The following is a 17,010-nucleotide window of genomic DNA, read 5'->3' on the forward strand; positions in this document are numbered from 1 at the left end:
CAAAGAAAAATTTTCCCATCAAATAATTTGCATTTCATGAATTTAGAAATTCTAGTTTAACTGAATATACAGATGGGATCACTTAGAAAATCAAACTTATTATGCTATGAATATTTACTTCGAGATCAAGAGCAACACACAAAAACAAAACATTACCCAAAACAATTTGAAAAACAAAAATCCCCAAGAAATATTAAGAAAATTAGATTGTTTAGGAAAATATTAAAATAAATAGACTTATGCATTACATATTTACTTAAACAGTAACATCACTGTTGATGATTTCATGACATTCTTCCATGATAATATAATATTTTATGTAAAATGTATGTAAATATATATTTATAAGTTAATGGAATTAGAAAATTAGTGTCTGCAAACATGTATGGAGCAGAATCCTTTGCAGTGGGTAAAGCAGTTTTACAGATGCTTGATCCTCACAACAGCCCTGTGAGGTAAGCAGGGAAGTCAGTCCATTTCTATCTTGCACTTTTGGACCCTGAATTTCAGAGACATTCAGGCATGTGTCCAATGATAATAAGTGTGAAACTCCTACTTTTTGTACCCAGTCCTACATATTCCTCTGTAGACATCAAACATGTAAGTACTGATAAGTCTGAACCAGTGTAAAGAATAAGTCAACAATGAGTCTATGTTTATGCTACTTGAAAAATAGTCCTTTTAGACTATGATAACATGTGAGGTACATATTTTTGATGACTGTCTATGATGAAAATGGAAAATGAATTAAGACTGAAGCAAAAATTTTGGCTGATTTCAGTTTTCTAAAATAAAGGGAAAAAAATAAAAAGTTCCTCAACATTTTGTAAAGGATAAGGTTTGTATCTATTTATAAAATAAATCTTTCCCTGACGTATCAGATTTTCAGAGTATACCTTCAACAATTCATTCTATTTATTAAAAAAAAATGGGGGGGATCTCATGTTAAAATAAAGGAGGGCAGATGAGACAGAGACTATTGTCTCCTGCTCAGTACGGTGCATGTCAGTGATTTTGAGCCCCTTTTTGTAGTTTTGCTTTAGGAAAAAAGAAATCACAAAATATTGAAACAAATATTCATGTTTGGCTTTTTTTCAGGTATTCTTAATTAAACAGTACCACAGACTTTATTGAGCAATTGAAAATATACACAAGGACAGCAGATTTTTCTCTGCATTTTTCTTTTATATTTTGCTTTCTTCCAATTAAATAACCCAGTTTGGATTGTAGAAAGGGCACTTGTTTCTACAGGAGCTGTGTACAGCTTGCTCAGTTCAAGTACTGTTTCCATGGTTATGCTTTGTCATTGCTGAGGTTATGTCTCCACTTGCTGAGGAAGCAGATTCCACAAGGTTTTAAGAATTGGCCCCCTAAGTTGTTCTTTCAGAATCTATTTCTCCATAGAGTTCAGCTAACTTTTTAAACTCAGGCCCCCAGTCTCCAAGGTACTGATAATCCTGGTCTGATTGTGTCGTTGCTGAATCCAGTGAGCTGATAGATCCAGCTTCTGATCTCTGACCCTCATAGGCATAAGTCTGAAGAGAATCATATGGAGGAACACTGGGATCTAGGTCTGCTTCTGCCAGTCTTTGCTTTATGAACTCCTGAACATCTATACTTTCCAGGGTGGACAGTGTCTGGTGCCTGGGAGTGAGCTTCACTTCAGGTCGGATGTCCCTCCGGTATTTGAGCTCCTCAGCTGCAGAAGGGTTCCTCAATGCGGTGATGTCAAAGGCCTCAGTGTCTTCCTCCCCACCTTCCTCATCATCATAGGTGACCACATTCTCTCGCACATCCTCTTCTGAAATGATCAATGGCTCTTTTTTGCTGTGCCTCAAGGTGATAAAAAGTACTACAATTGCTGAAGAAGAATGAAAAAAGGATAAACAGTTAGGGGAAAGGAAAATTCGTGGAGATCTGACATCAGCAATTTACTATGCCTGTCACCACACTCTAGCACTCAGCTGGCACTGCATCACAGCATTCACCTGTGCATCCTGAATAACACCTCAAGGTATTTTAATGCCCTAAGAATGTAACAAAATGATCATCCCCATGGAACATTGTGAATTGCAGATCTTATTTCATCAGGCTTAGGAACTCAGGTTTCTTGAATCAGACTACTGAAAAACTATTCTGTGTCTAATGTGACAGAAACAAATGGTGGAAAAATAATTGAATTTTGAATGAAAAAAATAACATAATGTGTTTGTCTATCAATAGATACTTAATCATTTTAGGTGAAGACACCAAAGACAGGATGTATTGAGTTCCTTTAAAATTCAAAGAAGGGGCCTCTACTTTTACCCTTTGATATTTGATGTCTTGCTAAAGAGTAAAGAAATAATATTGTATAAGGCTGATCTCCCTTGTTCAGTACCTTTTATTGTATCAGACAATAAAAATGCATTTACCCTATCAAGTTGCAAAAGAATGTTACTTTATTTGGACACAACATAAATTTTATTTTCATATATTTTATATGTTTATATTGTATCTTTTTTAGTTTGTGAATGTTCTTCACATACCTTATTTATTTAATCCTCAACTTTGGCTTTACTCAATTAAACAATGAAGAAGCTGGATGCAGAAAAGTGTATTAAGATAGAAAGAATTGTTCCCATAGAGGGTAGGTGAAAGGGCTAGCACTCTGTGACTTCTCACACCAGAAGCAATGATATTTCCAGAACAGTGTTTGCTGGGAGCCATTAGCCAAGTAGGTATGACAATTTCCTTGCCAGCGTACCCCATGTTGCTGACATGTTGCAGTGACATTGAATGTAGGTGACCTTGCTCAAGGACCAAGGCAGATTAGGGTGTTCCCGGTTTTAAGATAATCGTGTTTAGGGCGTTCCCAGTTTAGGTTCCAGGTTTAAGGTTTAAGATTATTCCTGCTGGGAATAGGGCGTATCCTGCTGCCTGAGTTCCCCTTGAGTTCTCATGGGATTCAGCCAGTATATTTTGGAGATAGAAGCCCAGTGGAGGGTGATTTGGGCAGAGAACATGGATTTGGGCAGAGAACGTGGATTTCCCCAGAACGTGATTGTAGACGGCTGGTGTGAGTTCGGGAATAAAGAGTTGCTGCTTGAATCTACAAGCTGTGTGGTGGCTCGTGATTGTGTGCCCAGCCAGACTGCGGCATTTGTGCCCAGCCAGACTGCGGCAAGTGTTCTACTTTTTTTTTTCAAACATATAGAATAAGGAGCTAAGTGACCTGTTGGACAGTGGTTTAGGATAGTTCTCAACAAATATGGTGGGTTAAAATTAACAGTGATGTTGCAATCACCAGATAAAGTAATAGAAATGAACCTTGGGCACTTCGCTTTGGCCAATTCTCAGGATTTTAAATCTTTCTGTTTGAGATATTAAATTCACACCAAATAGAAAGGATTATCTCACTTGAACTTTGGATACACTGTCTTCAGGCACAATAGAGTACACTACAGTCTATACATGGTTCTTTACATTGTACTAATTAAGGAAGTGCATTCAAATGCCATTTCAGATAATTCGATTCATCAAATGAAAATTAAAAAGCAGGATATTCAATTATATGTAAATGTGAGATGATAACATACACAATACACACTATTATATATTATTATATGTTAATTAAGTAAACCTCATATAGTATTTGGGATTTATACATACCAAAATATTGCAGAAAGCACATATATGCCATATATGTCCAAAATATTATATTATTGCACTCTACATTTTTTTACAGGGTGAGAGCATATACACATACTTTTATCTGCTGTGTGTGTGTGTGTGTGTGTGTGTGTGTATACACATACTTTTATCTGAAATTCACATTAACTGGGTTCATTACATTTTATCTGCCATCTCCAATTATATTTAAACTTTAAAAATGTTTATTCCTTTTATTTGGGGGAAAATTACTTTTACTCAATGAAATAAATATGCATTTAATACCACTGTGTACTTTTTTCTTTAAATCCACCTCTCAGTTTTCTAAGTCAAAGCCCTAAACACATCATCAAGTAACTAACTTCATTTTATGCAGAGGTGAAGATTTATCACTTCACTGAAAATTTCTGCTCATATTTATGAATAAATGAGGAGGCTGTTCGAGATTGGATGTCTTATTTCTACAGACTACTTAATTCATTATAGTGAAAATTCTTACTTTCATTAATAAATCTAGTTATTTTATTTTATGGTGAAATGGTTAGCTATTGATTTCAAAGAAATTTATGTACATGCATAATAGGAAAGATTTAATCAATTCTATTATGGAATTATGGAGATTATTTTCATCCTTCATCAAACTTAGTGCAATGCTTCAATTCTTGTGTATGTATCATACTTGGTGAGTGAAATGTGGGGGTAATGCTATGTTTTTTATTATGATGGTTTATATTTGCTTATTCTCCAAAAGTTTTGAAAAAAAATTTCTTATCTTCTCATTCAACATATAGATGCTAGATGCTTGAACATTTTTATATTTACAGTGCACTCTTTTCTAGGTAGTTATTGCTAGTAAACAGTGATTCATAGAATTGCTACATTCCAGCTTAATATAATATCAAAACATAAATAATAACATAGACTGTCATACTCTTAAGAGAAATAGGATGTTTATTATCATCATATTAGGACCTCAGGGTGTACATGGACATATGGTTCCTCTAGTCAAATCTACCCACTGAAGCAAGCTGAAACCCAGTTCACATGTGTGTTCCTGATGCACTCTCCCACTTGTTTTTAGCAGATATTTGTGGCAGTTGGCACAATGCAAATACTCTACAGACAATTCTTATGTAGATGGGCAAAAGAATAATCTTTGTGAAGGCTTTAATGAACCTTCATGAATAGTAGTAGCCTTAGTGGAAATTTATTTTAAATATTTTTTTAAAAATCAGCTCATGGCTATTAAGAATATTAGACTCCTAATTTACTTATGAATAGTTTGAACTAAATTATGTCTCAAAAAATCGTAATACCAAAGTATATTTTAAGATGATAAGTGCAGAAAATAATTACATAGGGAGATTTGACAATCATATTCTTATTTTAAAAATCTGGAACTCAAATGAAAATATTAAAATGACCCCTCCCCAATTTAATCTCTCCAATCATGCATATTATACAAAGTACCACTCATACTAGACATAGGAGCCAAAAACATACACTGGAGAAAAGTTAACTTCTTCAACAAATAGTGCTGGGAAAACTGAAAATTCATATGTAGCAGAATGAAATTGATCCCATATCTATCACCCTGAATAAAACTCAACACAAAGTGAATCAAAGACCTAAATATTAGACCAGAGATCCTGCACCTATTAGAAGAAAAAGTAGGCCCAACACTTCAACTTGATGGTTTGGGAACTGACTTCCTCAACAAGACTCCTAAAGTTCAAGAAGAAAAATTAAAAGTCAATAAATGGGATGGTATCAAACTAACAAGCATATTCACAGCAAAGGAAACAATCAAGAACATGAAGAGAGAGTCTACAGAATGGGAGAAAATCTTTGCCACCTGCTCCTCAGAACTAAAAAACTTAACACCAAATAAACAAACAACCCAATCAATAAATGGGAAAAGGAACTAGACACACACTTCTCAAAAGAAGAAATACAAACTATAAACAAATACATTATAAAAATATTCAATATCTCTAGCAATTAGAGAAATAAAAAATAAAACTACACTGAGATTTCCCCTCATTCTAGTCAGAGTGGCAAGAATCAAGAATAAATATTGTGAAGGATGTGGGGAAAACGTTACACTCACACATTGCAGGTGGGACTACAAATCCATGTAACTACTGTGGAAAGCATTACGGAGATTCTTCAAAACCTAGGAAAAGAACCACCATTTTACCCACTTAGGCCACTTCTCTTATCTAAAGGAGTTAAAATCAGTATTTTACAGTGATGCAGCCACATCAATGCTTACAGCAGCACAATTTGCAATAGCCAACCCATGGAACCAACCTAGGTGCCCTTCAATAGATGAATTGATAAAGAAAATGTGATATATGCACACAATGGAATGCTACTCAGCCATATAGAATGAACTTATGACATTTGCCATTACATGGATGAACCTGGAGACTGTCATACTAAGTGAAATAAACCAATCCCCAAACACCAAAGGTCAGACATACCACTGATATGTAGATGTTAACACACAGCAAGGTTGCAGAGATGGGGAACAAAGATGTTCAGTTGATTAGACAAAGGAGGATGCGAAAGGAAGGGAGGGGATATAGGAATAGGAAAGACAGTAAAACTAATCTGACATAACCTTTCTTTTGTATATATATGAATACAACACATACATCTGCAAGACTGGGATTCTAATTAGAATAAGATATACTCCATGTTTGTATGAATATGTCAAAACATACTCTACTGTCATGTATAACTAAAAAGAAGAAATAAAAACTGTGGGGCTGGGGATGTGGTTCAAGTGGTAACGCACTCTCCTGGCATGCGAGGGGCACTGGGTTCGATCCTCAGTACCACATAAAAATAAAATAAATATATTGTGTCCATCAAAAACTAAAAATAAATATTAAAAAAAATCTCCTCTCTCTCTCTCTTAAAAAATAAAATAAAATAAAATAAACTGTGGGCTCCAGTTTCTGCTATTCAACAACAAGCTCCAAATACATCATGAAGTCCCACTCCACATTCTCTGCCATTCTTCTGATTAAAAGGGTCTATAAAAAGTGCTCTCAACAGTAAATAACGGTTCTCACAAAATGTACATGTACGGTTTAAAGTTAGGCTTTTGGTTTCCAAGCACTATTTTCAGATAAGCAATAGATTTTTGCCTAAAATTAGAACATATTTAAATTGCAAAATCACATAAAAAATGAGCATAGAAATATTTAACAGCTGAGTTTACATGATTCTTTTATCAGAAACCTCATATTCACAGGTTCAGGATTAAAAACAAGAGGATCTGAAATGGGTCACCCAAATCAGGTAATTATAAGTACAACCAATGCCAAATTTATGAACTGAAACTGATAATTAAAATATGTTTTCAATATTAAAATATTAATTTCATAATTGGTATAGCCATTAGGGTGGAATGTTATTTTAGAATTTCAGGTTGTAATGTCTTGCTAGTGTTGGTATTGCATATATTTTCCATGAAGTCTAATACATTACATTCTAATTACATTCTGTGTCTGTTGTCCAGATATTTTCTGAAAAGAATAAAACCTTACAATGCCATTAGCAATAAAAATTACTTTGTCATTAAAAATTGATTAAACCTTAACTTAAGAAAGAATTATAAAATATTTAGATAAAAGCATAAAACATATTTGAGTATTGATATAAAAATATCAAACACACCAAATAGAAAATGTGTTTTATTATTCTTGACAGAGAATATAAAATGTACAAATGTTCTAATAATTATCCTTACAAGATAAAATATATTTTTATAAATGTTAATTAAATGAAGTATTATTCTTATGAATTATTAAAATGTTATTAGAATAACACAATTTAAAACTGTATATTGATTTTTTTCAATACATTTAATTATTTATCATATTTAATGGTAATGGTTGTATGATGATAAATGAAAACAAAATTGAAGATCACAAATAACCTATCATTCAAAATTAAAAAGTTTTACCAGTGTGTCTCCCCATCATGTATAACCACAAAAATTGGAAGTTATACTCCATGTATGTAGTATATGTAAAAATATATTCTACTGTCATTTATAACTAAAAAGAACAAAGAAAAATATTTTTTTAAATAATTTATATTAAAATCATAAACTTTTATTCTCTGTGACTTCAGTTAAGAACTCTAAGGGGATCCAGTGTTCTGTTGCTGCTGTATGACTTTATTTTCTGTTTTGGATGTGTTTTTTTTGTGTGTGTTTGTGTTTTTTCTTTTTTTAATTTTATGGAGAAAAACAAAATATGTTAGAGTCTGTAAATAAGTCAGGATGGCGCCTGGCAAATGTTAGAGTCTGTAAACAAGTCAGGATGGCGCCTGGCATTTTGCCAGGGGAATGTTAGAGTCTGTAAACAGGTCTGGATGGCGCCTGGCATATTGCCAGAGGGAGTGGTTTGTGAAGTAACACCAGGGAGCCATTAAGTGTGGAGATTCCTTATTGGTTGACTGATGTATCTAGTTTACGCTAATTAAGATAAGCTGTGTGGAATATATAAATACCACTCCTGTCCTACAATAAATGGCTCCTACTCCTGCTGTATCAATCTACACAAGTTGTTTGTCACCCCCGGTTAGTTTGCTGCAGCCGGACTGCGACAAAAATACATAAGGACAATAGCAGTTATGACTAATAAATAAATTTTTAAAGCCTGATTTCCCTCTTTTCCTTATGTACCATGCATTTACTATATATTACGATTTGAATATGAGTTGTTCCCAAAGGCATGGGAGACAGTGAGGTACCAACCAGAGGTGAAATGATTAGTTTATGAGAGTTGTCAGTTAAGCAGTGGATTAATCCATTTCATCTTTTAATAACTTGAAAGTATTACTGTACTCAGTGATAATTATAAGCAGGTAGGGTATAGCTTGAAGATATAGGTCACTGGTATCACTGATTACTTGTTCTCTCTCTGTTTTCCCAGTGGCTTAAACTGAGCCACATTTGTTGGCCATAGTCTTCCATCATTATGCTTTTCTCCATCTTAGACACAGAGCAATGGATTTGGCTGACTAAGCACTACATCTTTGAATCTAGGATCCAAAATATACTTTTCATCCTTTAAGTGCTTCTTATCAGACACTGTTTCATAGAAAGGGAAGCTGACTTAACACTTTAAAAGATCCTACCACAGTGAAACAGCTCTTGTTATGGTGTTGCACAAATTATGCATGTTTCTGGTTGCTAAGTGCAAACAATAATTTTTAGGTACAAATTGTTGAACTTGTGAGCAGTTTTTGACATTGAATAGATTCAGTGTGTATCACAGTGCTCTATTCCCATCAACACTCTTTCCCATGTACATTTGTGACACTGTACTTGACTAAATTTCTATCTTTCTGATTTCTTTTCTGTCCTCTCTTATCTCATCCCTCCTGACATGGCAATCACTTTGAAGTTTCACACAGCTCAGTTCTACTCTTTACTCTCTGTATTTTTTTTTTTATTTTTGCTATGTAATTTAACCAAAATGGATTAATCCATTGCATAACTAAGGGAGAAACAGGGTATACACTCAGCAAGAGATGAATAGACAAATAGCCCTGTTTGATACTGTTCCAACTTACTCAGACATCTAAGTTATCAAAGGTATTTATCATATTTTGATATTATTCACTTTTTTTCAACTTAACTCAAAATGTGCTGATCCAATTCATGCCATGTCAGAGGAAGACTACTCCCCTGTTATTCTCTTAGCACCATGAGATTTTTTTCTTCAATTCAGTCACTGTGATCTTTTCCACTTGCCAAGTTTACAATGAGACTCTCCTGTTTTAATCCAGTCTACACACCTGCAGCAAACCCCCATTTTTTTCAGATACACAATAGCTTTACATTTTCTCACACATGCTTCTTATGTTCCTTCTCCTCGTCAGCCTCATTCCAACTTACTCTCTTCACCATCTATGCAAGCAGGTTATCTTCCTCCCAGGAACAAAACCTGGAATATTCTTTGTGGGAATACCCTAGTCTTAACAAAAAATACAGTGTTTTTTTTTTTTTTTTTCACATGTGCACACTACCAAGAAAGGTCACAAATAAGTCTCTAATGGAAAGGAGGAAGTGGGTACACACTGGAAGACAAACACATATGCACTCTAAACTATGTAGAAAAAACGGCTCATATCTACCTTTATTGTTACAAAATCTGGGTGTACTATCTTACTTTCTTTCTTTTTTCTTTCTTTCTTTATATTGTGTCTGTCTTAAATAAGATCTAAAAGTTTGAGATAATATCAGTTTGAAATATAGATGTGATGAGGTTTAGAATACACATCTAACATCCATTAGAATATAACAAGAGCTAATATAAAACTGGATTTTTTAATAAAATAAAATGCAATGCAAATCTCAGATTCGAGAAAATCTTACAGTATTCAATATAATATAATTGAATTTAATAAAATATATGATATTTCAGGTTACAGTGTCTTAGAATGAATATGTTAAACTCAGCTAACATTGATGATTAACTGATATTTGGGAATTACAGAAGTTTCTATAAGACTTTTATATTCTTATTTGGTTATCAGATTTACTTTATTGTATATGTCTGTGATGTAAACATGATATTTGAATATATTACTATCCAGTGACATGATAACTATTATCAAGCAAATTAACATATTCTTCATCTCACATTTACCCCCTTTTCATGTGTGTGTGCTAAAACAACTTAAAATCTACTTTTTTGACATTTTTTATCGATATAAAACCATGTTATTATTAACTCTAGTCCTCATACTGTATATTAAATTTCTGTGCTTATTTATACTATGGCTATAAGACCCAAGTGGGCTGACCTTGGCTGAGCTAAGCAGGGTAGGTCCTAGACATATTAAAACAATGTCTTTCTGTTCCCAGAAATTAATTGAAAAGTTCTTTCCAAATGGGACTTAGAATATCTTACTATTAATTTTTCTAAAATACATACTTTCAAAACTTTTTCTCTTAGATTTCATATGTTGCTGATATTCCAACTCTTTCCCAAGTTTTGAATCAAATTAGTTCCAGATTACAGATTTGTAAAATTTAATTTATTAGAATATGTGCAGCCATGTTTTATTATCCCCATTATGCCTTTGTAATCCTTATATTTCAAGAATACAATTTACTCCCATTCAGAACTGCCATTGTACCACCTTAGGCTGTAGAATGACTTACCCAGGAGAATGACAACACAGAGAAGGATAGCGATTAGGGATCCTGTACTCAAACCAGCCGAGGACAGGAAGGCTTCTGCATGACAGGTCCGCACGCGCCCATCTCTCTCCCATGCACAAACCCTGATGGTGAGGGTGCTGCTGCTGCTGAAAGAGGGGATTCCACCATCAGAGATCATAATACACATCCTGAATAGTTCGACTAAATCTCCTCCGCCTTGTTAGAATGCTGGCTGTGTTATCTATGATAGACATAAGCAAAACAAAATATACTTAGTGAAGCTGCCATTAAAGATTCACATTTCCTTTAATGGATAAAACGGATATGTGTGATTTTTTTTTTTAACTCACAAAATGGCCAAGGGAACATGAAGGGGAAATTTTTAAGGAATAGCTAAAATTCATAGTTCAATTGAGAAAATTATTTGAGTAGTTAATAGAGCCAAACTGATGGAATGGTGAAGTCATGGGAGGACAGCAGGGAAGAGACAAAGCCATTTTGAATATGGACTTACTTAGCAGCTAAAATACTTAAGGCATAGAAATGGCCTGAAGCAAATGGATCCTAGTCTTTGTTGTGAACTAGGAGGATCACCCCAAACCTAGACTCTTACTTCAAATGACAGCAACAGATATCTGTACTTCAGCAAACTATTCAGGAGATTTCAATACATTAAAAATGTCTAAGAACCACTGATACAGATGATATTTCTATGAAAACACCACATAGATTGATAAACTTAAAAACTTAACTATAATATGATGCACTTTTGTCAGAGTGAATACACCACATGGAAGTTAAAGGTGACCAAATAGTTCTATTTTATGTGATTTTTAAATGTTATGTACTATAAGAAATGTGGGCATGATACATATTGATCAATCCATACAACATCATATGAAAGTGGTTGCTAAAATCTTTATTGTATTGGAGAAAATAATTTGTATTATAAATAAGTAGTTTAAAATAAATGGACAGAGTCGTAGAGTATAATTTATATCAAACCACACAGGACACACTTTGATACATTCTAGAATCCTGATCAAAATTGTAATATCACATCTTGGTCAATTTGTCACCAATTAATATTGATGTACTGAAATGTATATATCATATAATATTTTACCATTGTTATTTCTCTTCCCAGAATGTCTATGAGTGAAAAGATCCCATGGTACACACTTGGATATACTGTTCAGATACCCTTCTGGGAAAGACTTATTGCTCTACCTATAAACTATCACCTGACCCTAGGTCACAACTTTCAGTGACTTCCTCATGAAAGGTTAGAATATTCAGAACATTTACCACCAAATGCTGATATATTGAAAGATAAGTTTAGCTTAAGAGCTTTGTCATGGGGTCAGCCATTGAGAAGCATTAAAACTGCACAGAATCTTAGCCAGGCATTGTGATACAAATGTGTAATCCCAGCAACATGAGAGGCTAAGGCAGGAGGATTGAAACTTTGAGGTCAAACTCAGCAATTTAGAAAGGTTTCTATGAAACTTAGCAAGACCTTATTTCTAATTTAAAAAGGCAGGGAATGAAGCTCAGTGTTAAAGTGTCTCTGGGTTCAACCCACAGTATTGAAAAAAAAGAAACTTACTCTGTACAATTTATATATATATATATATATATATATATATATATATATATATATATATATATATATATATATATATATCAGATTCATGAACATCCTGCACTCTAAACTCCAATTCAGAGTCAGCATCACAGGGAACTCAGCCTATGACTATACCTGAGTTAATTATTTTGCACTAAAAATGTGAGTGCACCATTGGACATTTATATTTAGGGATTCTCTTTCTCAAGTCAATGATTTTTATTATGAAAATTAGAATTCTTTTTTTAATATAGGTAATTTGATAGTAATAATACTATACCATATAATATTTTCTTGATTGAATGTTCTAAGTAAATGCAATAGAAATATAATTAATTTACAAATATTTAATATAATATAGAGAATTAAATGGAAAAATATACATATAAATACACACACACACACACACACACATATATATATATATATATATATATATATATATATATATATATATATAATTATGTCACTGAAGATGTATAGGAAAAGTAAATAGTTCAATGAGAAATTGAAAAGGATATATATATATATATATATATAATTATGTCACTGATGATGTATAGGAAAAGTAAATAGTTCAATGAGAAATTGAAAAGGATTTTCTTATCTGGTGAAAGAAGAATTTAAAAACCATATCAAATGTGTATTCTGAAACAGGTCACAGAATAGAAAAAGAAGAGGATGAGATATATACGTGTATGCATTATTTGTATGCACCATAGCAATCATGGGTTATTCCACAGGAAACCTGATCTTCCATAAAAATCAGATCTCCCAGTTGGATGCTTTGTTATGATTAACATAAAGTTGTCTCTATTTTAATTCCTTAATAGAAAGAACATGTTTGAGCTAAGTGTTTATGTGCACAAATATGTTTGAGAATTACACAACTATTCTTAGGAGAGGGGCAAGACACTTGTTACTGGATTTGAGCGACATAAATAATGACATGTAGATTAACATGGTAACAGCCATTCTGGTAGATATGGAATATCTTATGGCTCCAGCCTAGCTGACAGTTTACATTATTAAAGTGGATAATTGTTGAAAATGCAGCCACAAATGTGATTCCAAACAAAAGAAAACCAGAATATGCCTGTGGAAGTGCACTTTTAGCTCCTAAATAGAAAATAGAAAACCCTATGACATGGAGACATTTTTTTCCTTTTTTTTTGCAGTTGAGTGTTTAGCTTTTGAAAAGAAGAGAGGATTTAGGAAGCAAAGAACTTCCCACCTAGAAAGGCCTCAACAGATAATGAGCTCTTGACAAGGGATAGTCTGTACTTCAATGGAACTGCAAAAAATGTGCTTGGCAGAAGCCTCAAGAACTTGAATAAGAAATCTATGAACATGAGGAAGAACATGAAAGTGGTAAGAAAAATACATATATAAATGCATGCATGTATAGGTTTATATTCATGTACACATATATATCACAAGTACATTTATAGATCAAATCCAACTGGAAGTCTATATCGTGTTTATATATGGATCATATTCATATGGAGTCCCATATCATGTGTGAGCATATAAATCATATGGTTTATGTCATGTCTGGGTATGTAGATCATATTTATTGAGATATATCATGTGTATGTGTACATATCAAAATAAAAATGTATGTCTTGGTGAAAATGAAACTTAGGCTACAAGGGCAATAAGAAATCTCTAAAATTTCAAATATACTTAAAAATATTATAGAAAGTCTTAAGAGATAGTCAAGTTAAAAATCATTAACATAAGATTAATAAAGGGAAAACATTGAAGGATAGAACATGTGTGGATGGGAAGTGCTGTGTATTAATTTTCAATAATAAGCAATTGCTAATAATGTGCATCCAGACTTGGTTCTTAGTTTGAACCCTCAATGGCTTGGATGAAGAGAGAGTATTTTAGAACACTTATTTGTGAAGCCAGTCCAGTTAATGTATTGAACTAACATTCAAGGACATTTGGAATGACAAAACTGAATATCTTAATCTAAATAAGAATATACAATAAAATATATATTTTAGGTGGCAAATTATGGAGAATTTCAGATGGGCAAAAAACGGGAGATCATATTTTAGTTTCATTTTTCTCTAACCCTTCAGCAATGATATGAACAATTTATAATTTAATTATTATTAGAACCCATGAAATAAACAATGCTATTGCGGTTTCCAGCAACATTCCTTTCATATGATCGGTGCTTGATAAATAGTAATTTGAGCGACAATCAGCAGGAACTTCTCTTCTATTACAGTTTCTTATTACATTGGCATGTGTTAAGAAATTAAAACCAAAATGAGCTATACATAACTTGCAGCACTTCAGCAGCAGGAGCTCAGTATGTTCTTTGCTATGTGCTTATTCTTTCTCTTGTTTTGCCTGACTTCCTCTCTGTCAATCCCAGAATGACCCTAAGCTCAATTTTCAGACTCTGGAATCTTCCTGTTCATTTGAGTTTGTAAACATCCTTGTGGCCTCACTTGTCTGTCTGCCAAACCACAAATGCATGATCCAATATGTCATTACGTTCTGATTTGCACCCTGGAATGTCATCCTGTTGACCATCTGCCACACTCCTTCTTGATAATCTTTAAATTCTGCATAAACACAACCATCCATTGTATAAAAATTCTTCCTTCAGATTCATAAATAATGCTGGAAAAAGGTTATAGCCATTTAATTGACCCCACTTAGTTCATAGAGAAACTTATACTATGCTCTCAGAGGAGATTAGAAATTAATCTATTGACATTTATTTGTATTCATATTTATTCTTTATCAGATGTCACACAGTAGCTTTTCTGAGTTTCTTTGTGATGCCTGTTCTTTACCTCACAATAAGAAAATATCTCTTGCTGCAGAGAAGCTCTCATCTATTGTCAGAATTTTTAAAACTCTTCAATCTTTCTTTGTCATTAATTACATCTCTGTTATATGTAAGCTCTCATATAAAGACTGCATAACTAAGACTAAAAATTAAATAAATGCATATAAAACAAATATAAACCTTGAAGACTATCAGCAAATCTCATAAATAACACATACATTTGCATACATGTAAATTTAGAAGTGGAGGGGTATAATAAAGAAAAAAATTAAACTCAAGATACAAAATCGTTCATCAACATATTGCAAAAATGCAATTTCAGAAGAAAAGGCAAGGATAGCAGCACAACAATAAGAATATGAACTATAAGAGAAATCATCTACCTAATATTTATAACAGATATTTAATAAATAGCATTATTATTAGCAACTAATGGATTAGCCAAAGTAGAAGAAACTGTTAAAAGTCTCTAAAATTATAAACCCTGTAGAAAGTTGTGAGTGTAAATCTTTAGAGAGTTTTACTGTATGCATAATTCTCTTTTTCAGACTGTTTAAAGTTTCACCTTCCTTAATGCAGAGGAAGGGTCAAGTTACTATAGCACCTAGCACCGTATAATTCATACCAAAGAAAGAATTTAAGTAAAAGAGTGGAACCTACATTTCCAAGAGAAGAAGGCAAAATAAAGTGGAATGGAACATGGAATAGTAAAATTAGCAGTAACTTTATTTTGTTCTTCTACTTTTATTTTTTTTGGCTTGGTACATATGAATCAACTTTCCTTTATTTATATTTTTATCATTACAAAGGTATAAAAAGTTTGATGCAGTATGACCTGACACAACTCAGAAAGAGGAAACAAAAGCATATTCTTTTATTTAAAGTTAAATGTCCACTAAAAAATTCTCTAGTGTTGAAATTCAGAGTTTTCTACTTTATGATTAAGACTGTATATGGATTTTAACTTCCCAATAGTCAAGACTCAAGTGTCTAATTTTTGATAAAGCACAGTGCTACTCTGTCCAATGCATGTGAGTAAATGTAAGCAAGTGAAGAATCTGAGATTTGACTGGTAGAGAAAGGAGAGCCAGGGAGGAATGAAAGCACTGTGTTAGGCTCTCTTCTCTGACAGGAGATAAGTGACTCAGCAGGGAGTAGTAGCTGGCTCATCTATTAGAGGATGTGTGGTGCTTGATTTGTAAGGCAGGGTGAATTATGTGTGCACCATTTTGTTTAGGACAAAGAGAAATCTCTAAATGTTCTCTTGAAACCCTGTGGATAAAAACAGAATTTTAAATGGTCATTCTCTGTAGCTAAATTAAGTACATTACCGCACCAGCTGTGAATTCTTGTTTGAAGGACAAGAATAAACTATGGGAATATAAACTGCTTCAGATCTGACAATGCTGAAATGTATGAAGTGAACATGTTAAAAACTACTAGGATTTCCAATGTGTGTCAACCTAAGTACCTGTATTTCAGAACTAATTCATAGTAGATTTTGAATGAAAGGGCTTGAGAGCAAAGGTTTTTAACAGCTGCATAGTCAATATCAACATTGAAAATATGCTTTATCATAACGATGGAAAATTTAAAGTTCTTCTAATAGCGATGGAAATTTAAAGTTCTTCTAATAACCCTAAATAGCCTCCCTTCTCCCAAAACACAAACAAAAAACTTTTTTGTTTTAGATTGCATTTAAATGTTTTGCTAAAAGTT

The 17,010-nt window shown here is 33.1% G+C and overlaps 1 protein-coding gene across 1 annotated transcript in view; it reads right to left on the reverse strand.

Annotated features, from left to right (window-relative positions):
* Positions 1-1,370: 1,370 nt before the first annotated feature.
* LOC139707011 (cadherin-18-like) overlaps positions 1,371-17,010 on the reverse strand; it is a 146,533-nt gene continuing 130,893 nt past the window's right edge. The window contains 3 exon segments of the mRNA XM_071617004.1: positions 1,371-1,861; positions 10,847-11,022; positions 11,024-11,087. Of these exon segments, the coding sequence (XP_071473105.1) occupies positions 1,371-1,861; positions 10,847-11,022; positions 11,024-11,087 (731 nt within the window).

This window comes from Marmota flaviventris, chromosome 9 (assembly GCF_047511675.1).
Source record: "Marmota flaviventris isolate mMarFla1 chromosome 9, mMarFla1.hap1, whole genome shotgun sequence".
Taxonomy (NCBI): Eukaryota; Metazoa; Chordata; class Mammalia; order Rodentia; family Sciuridae; genus Marmota; species Marmota flaviventris.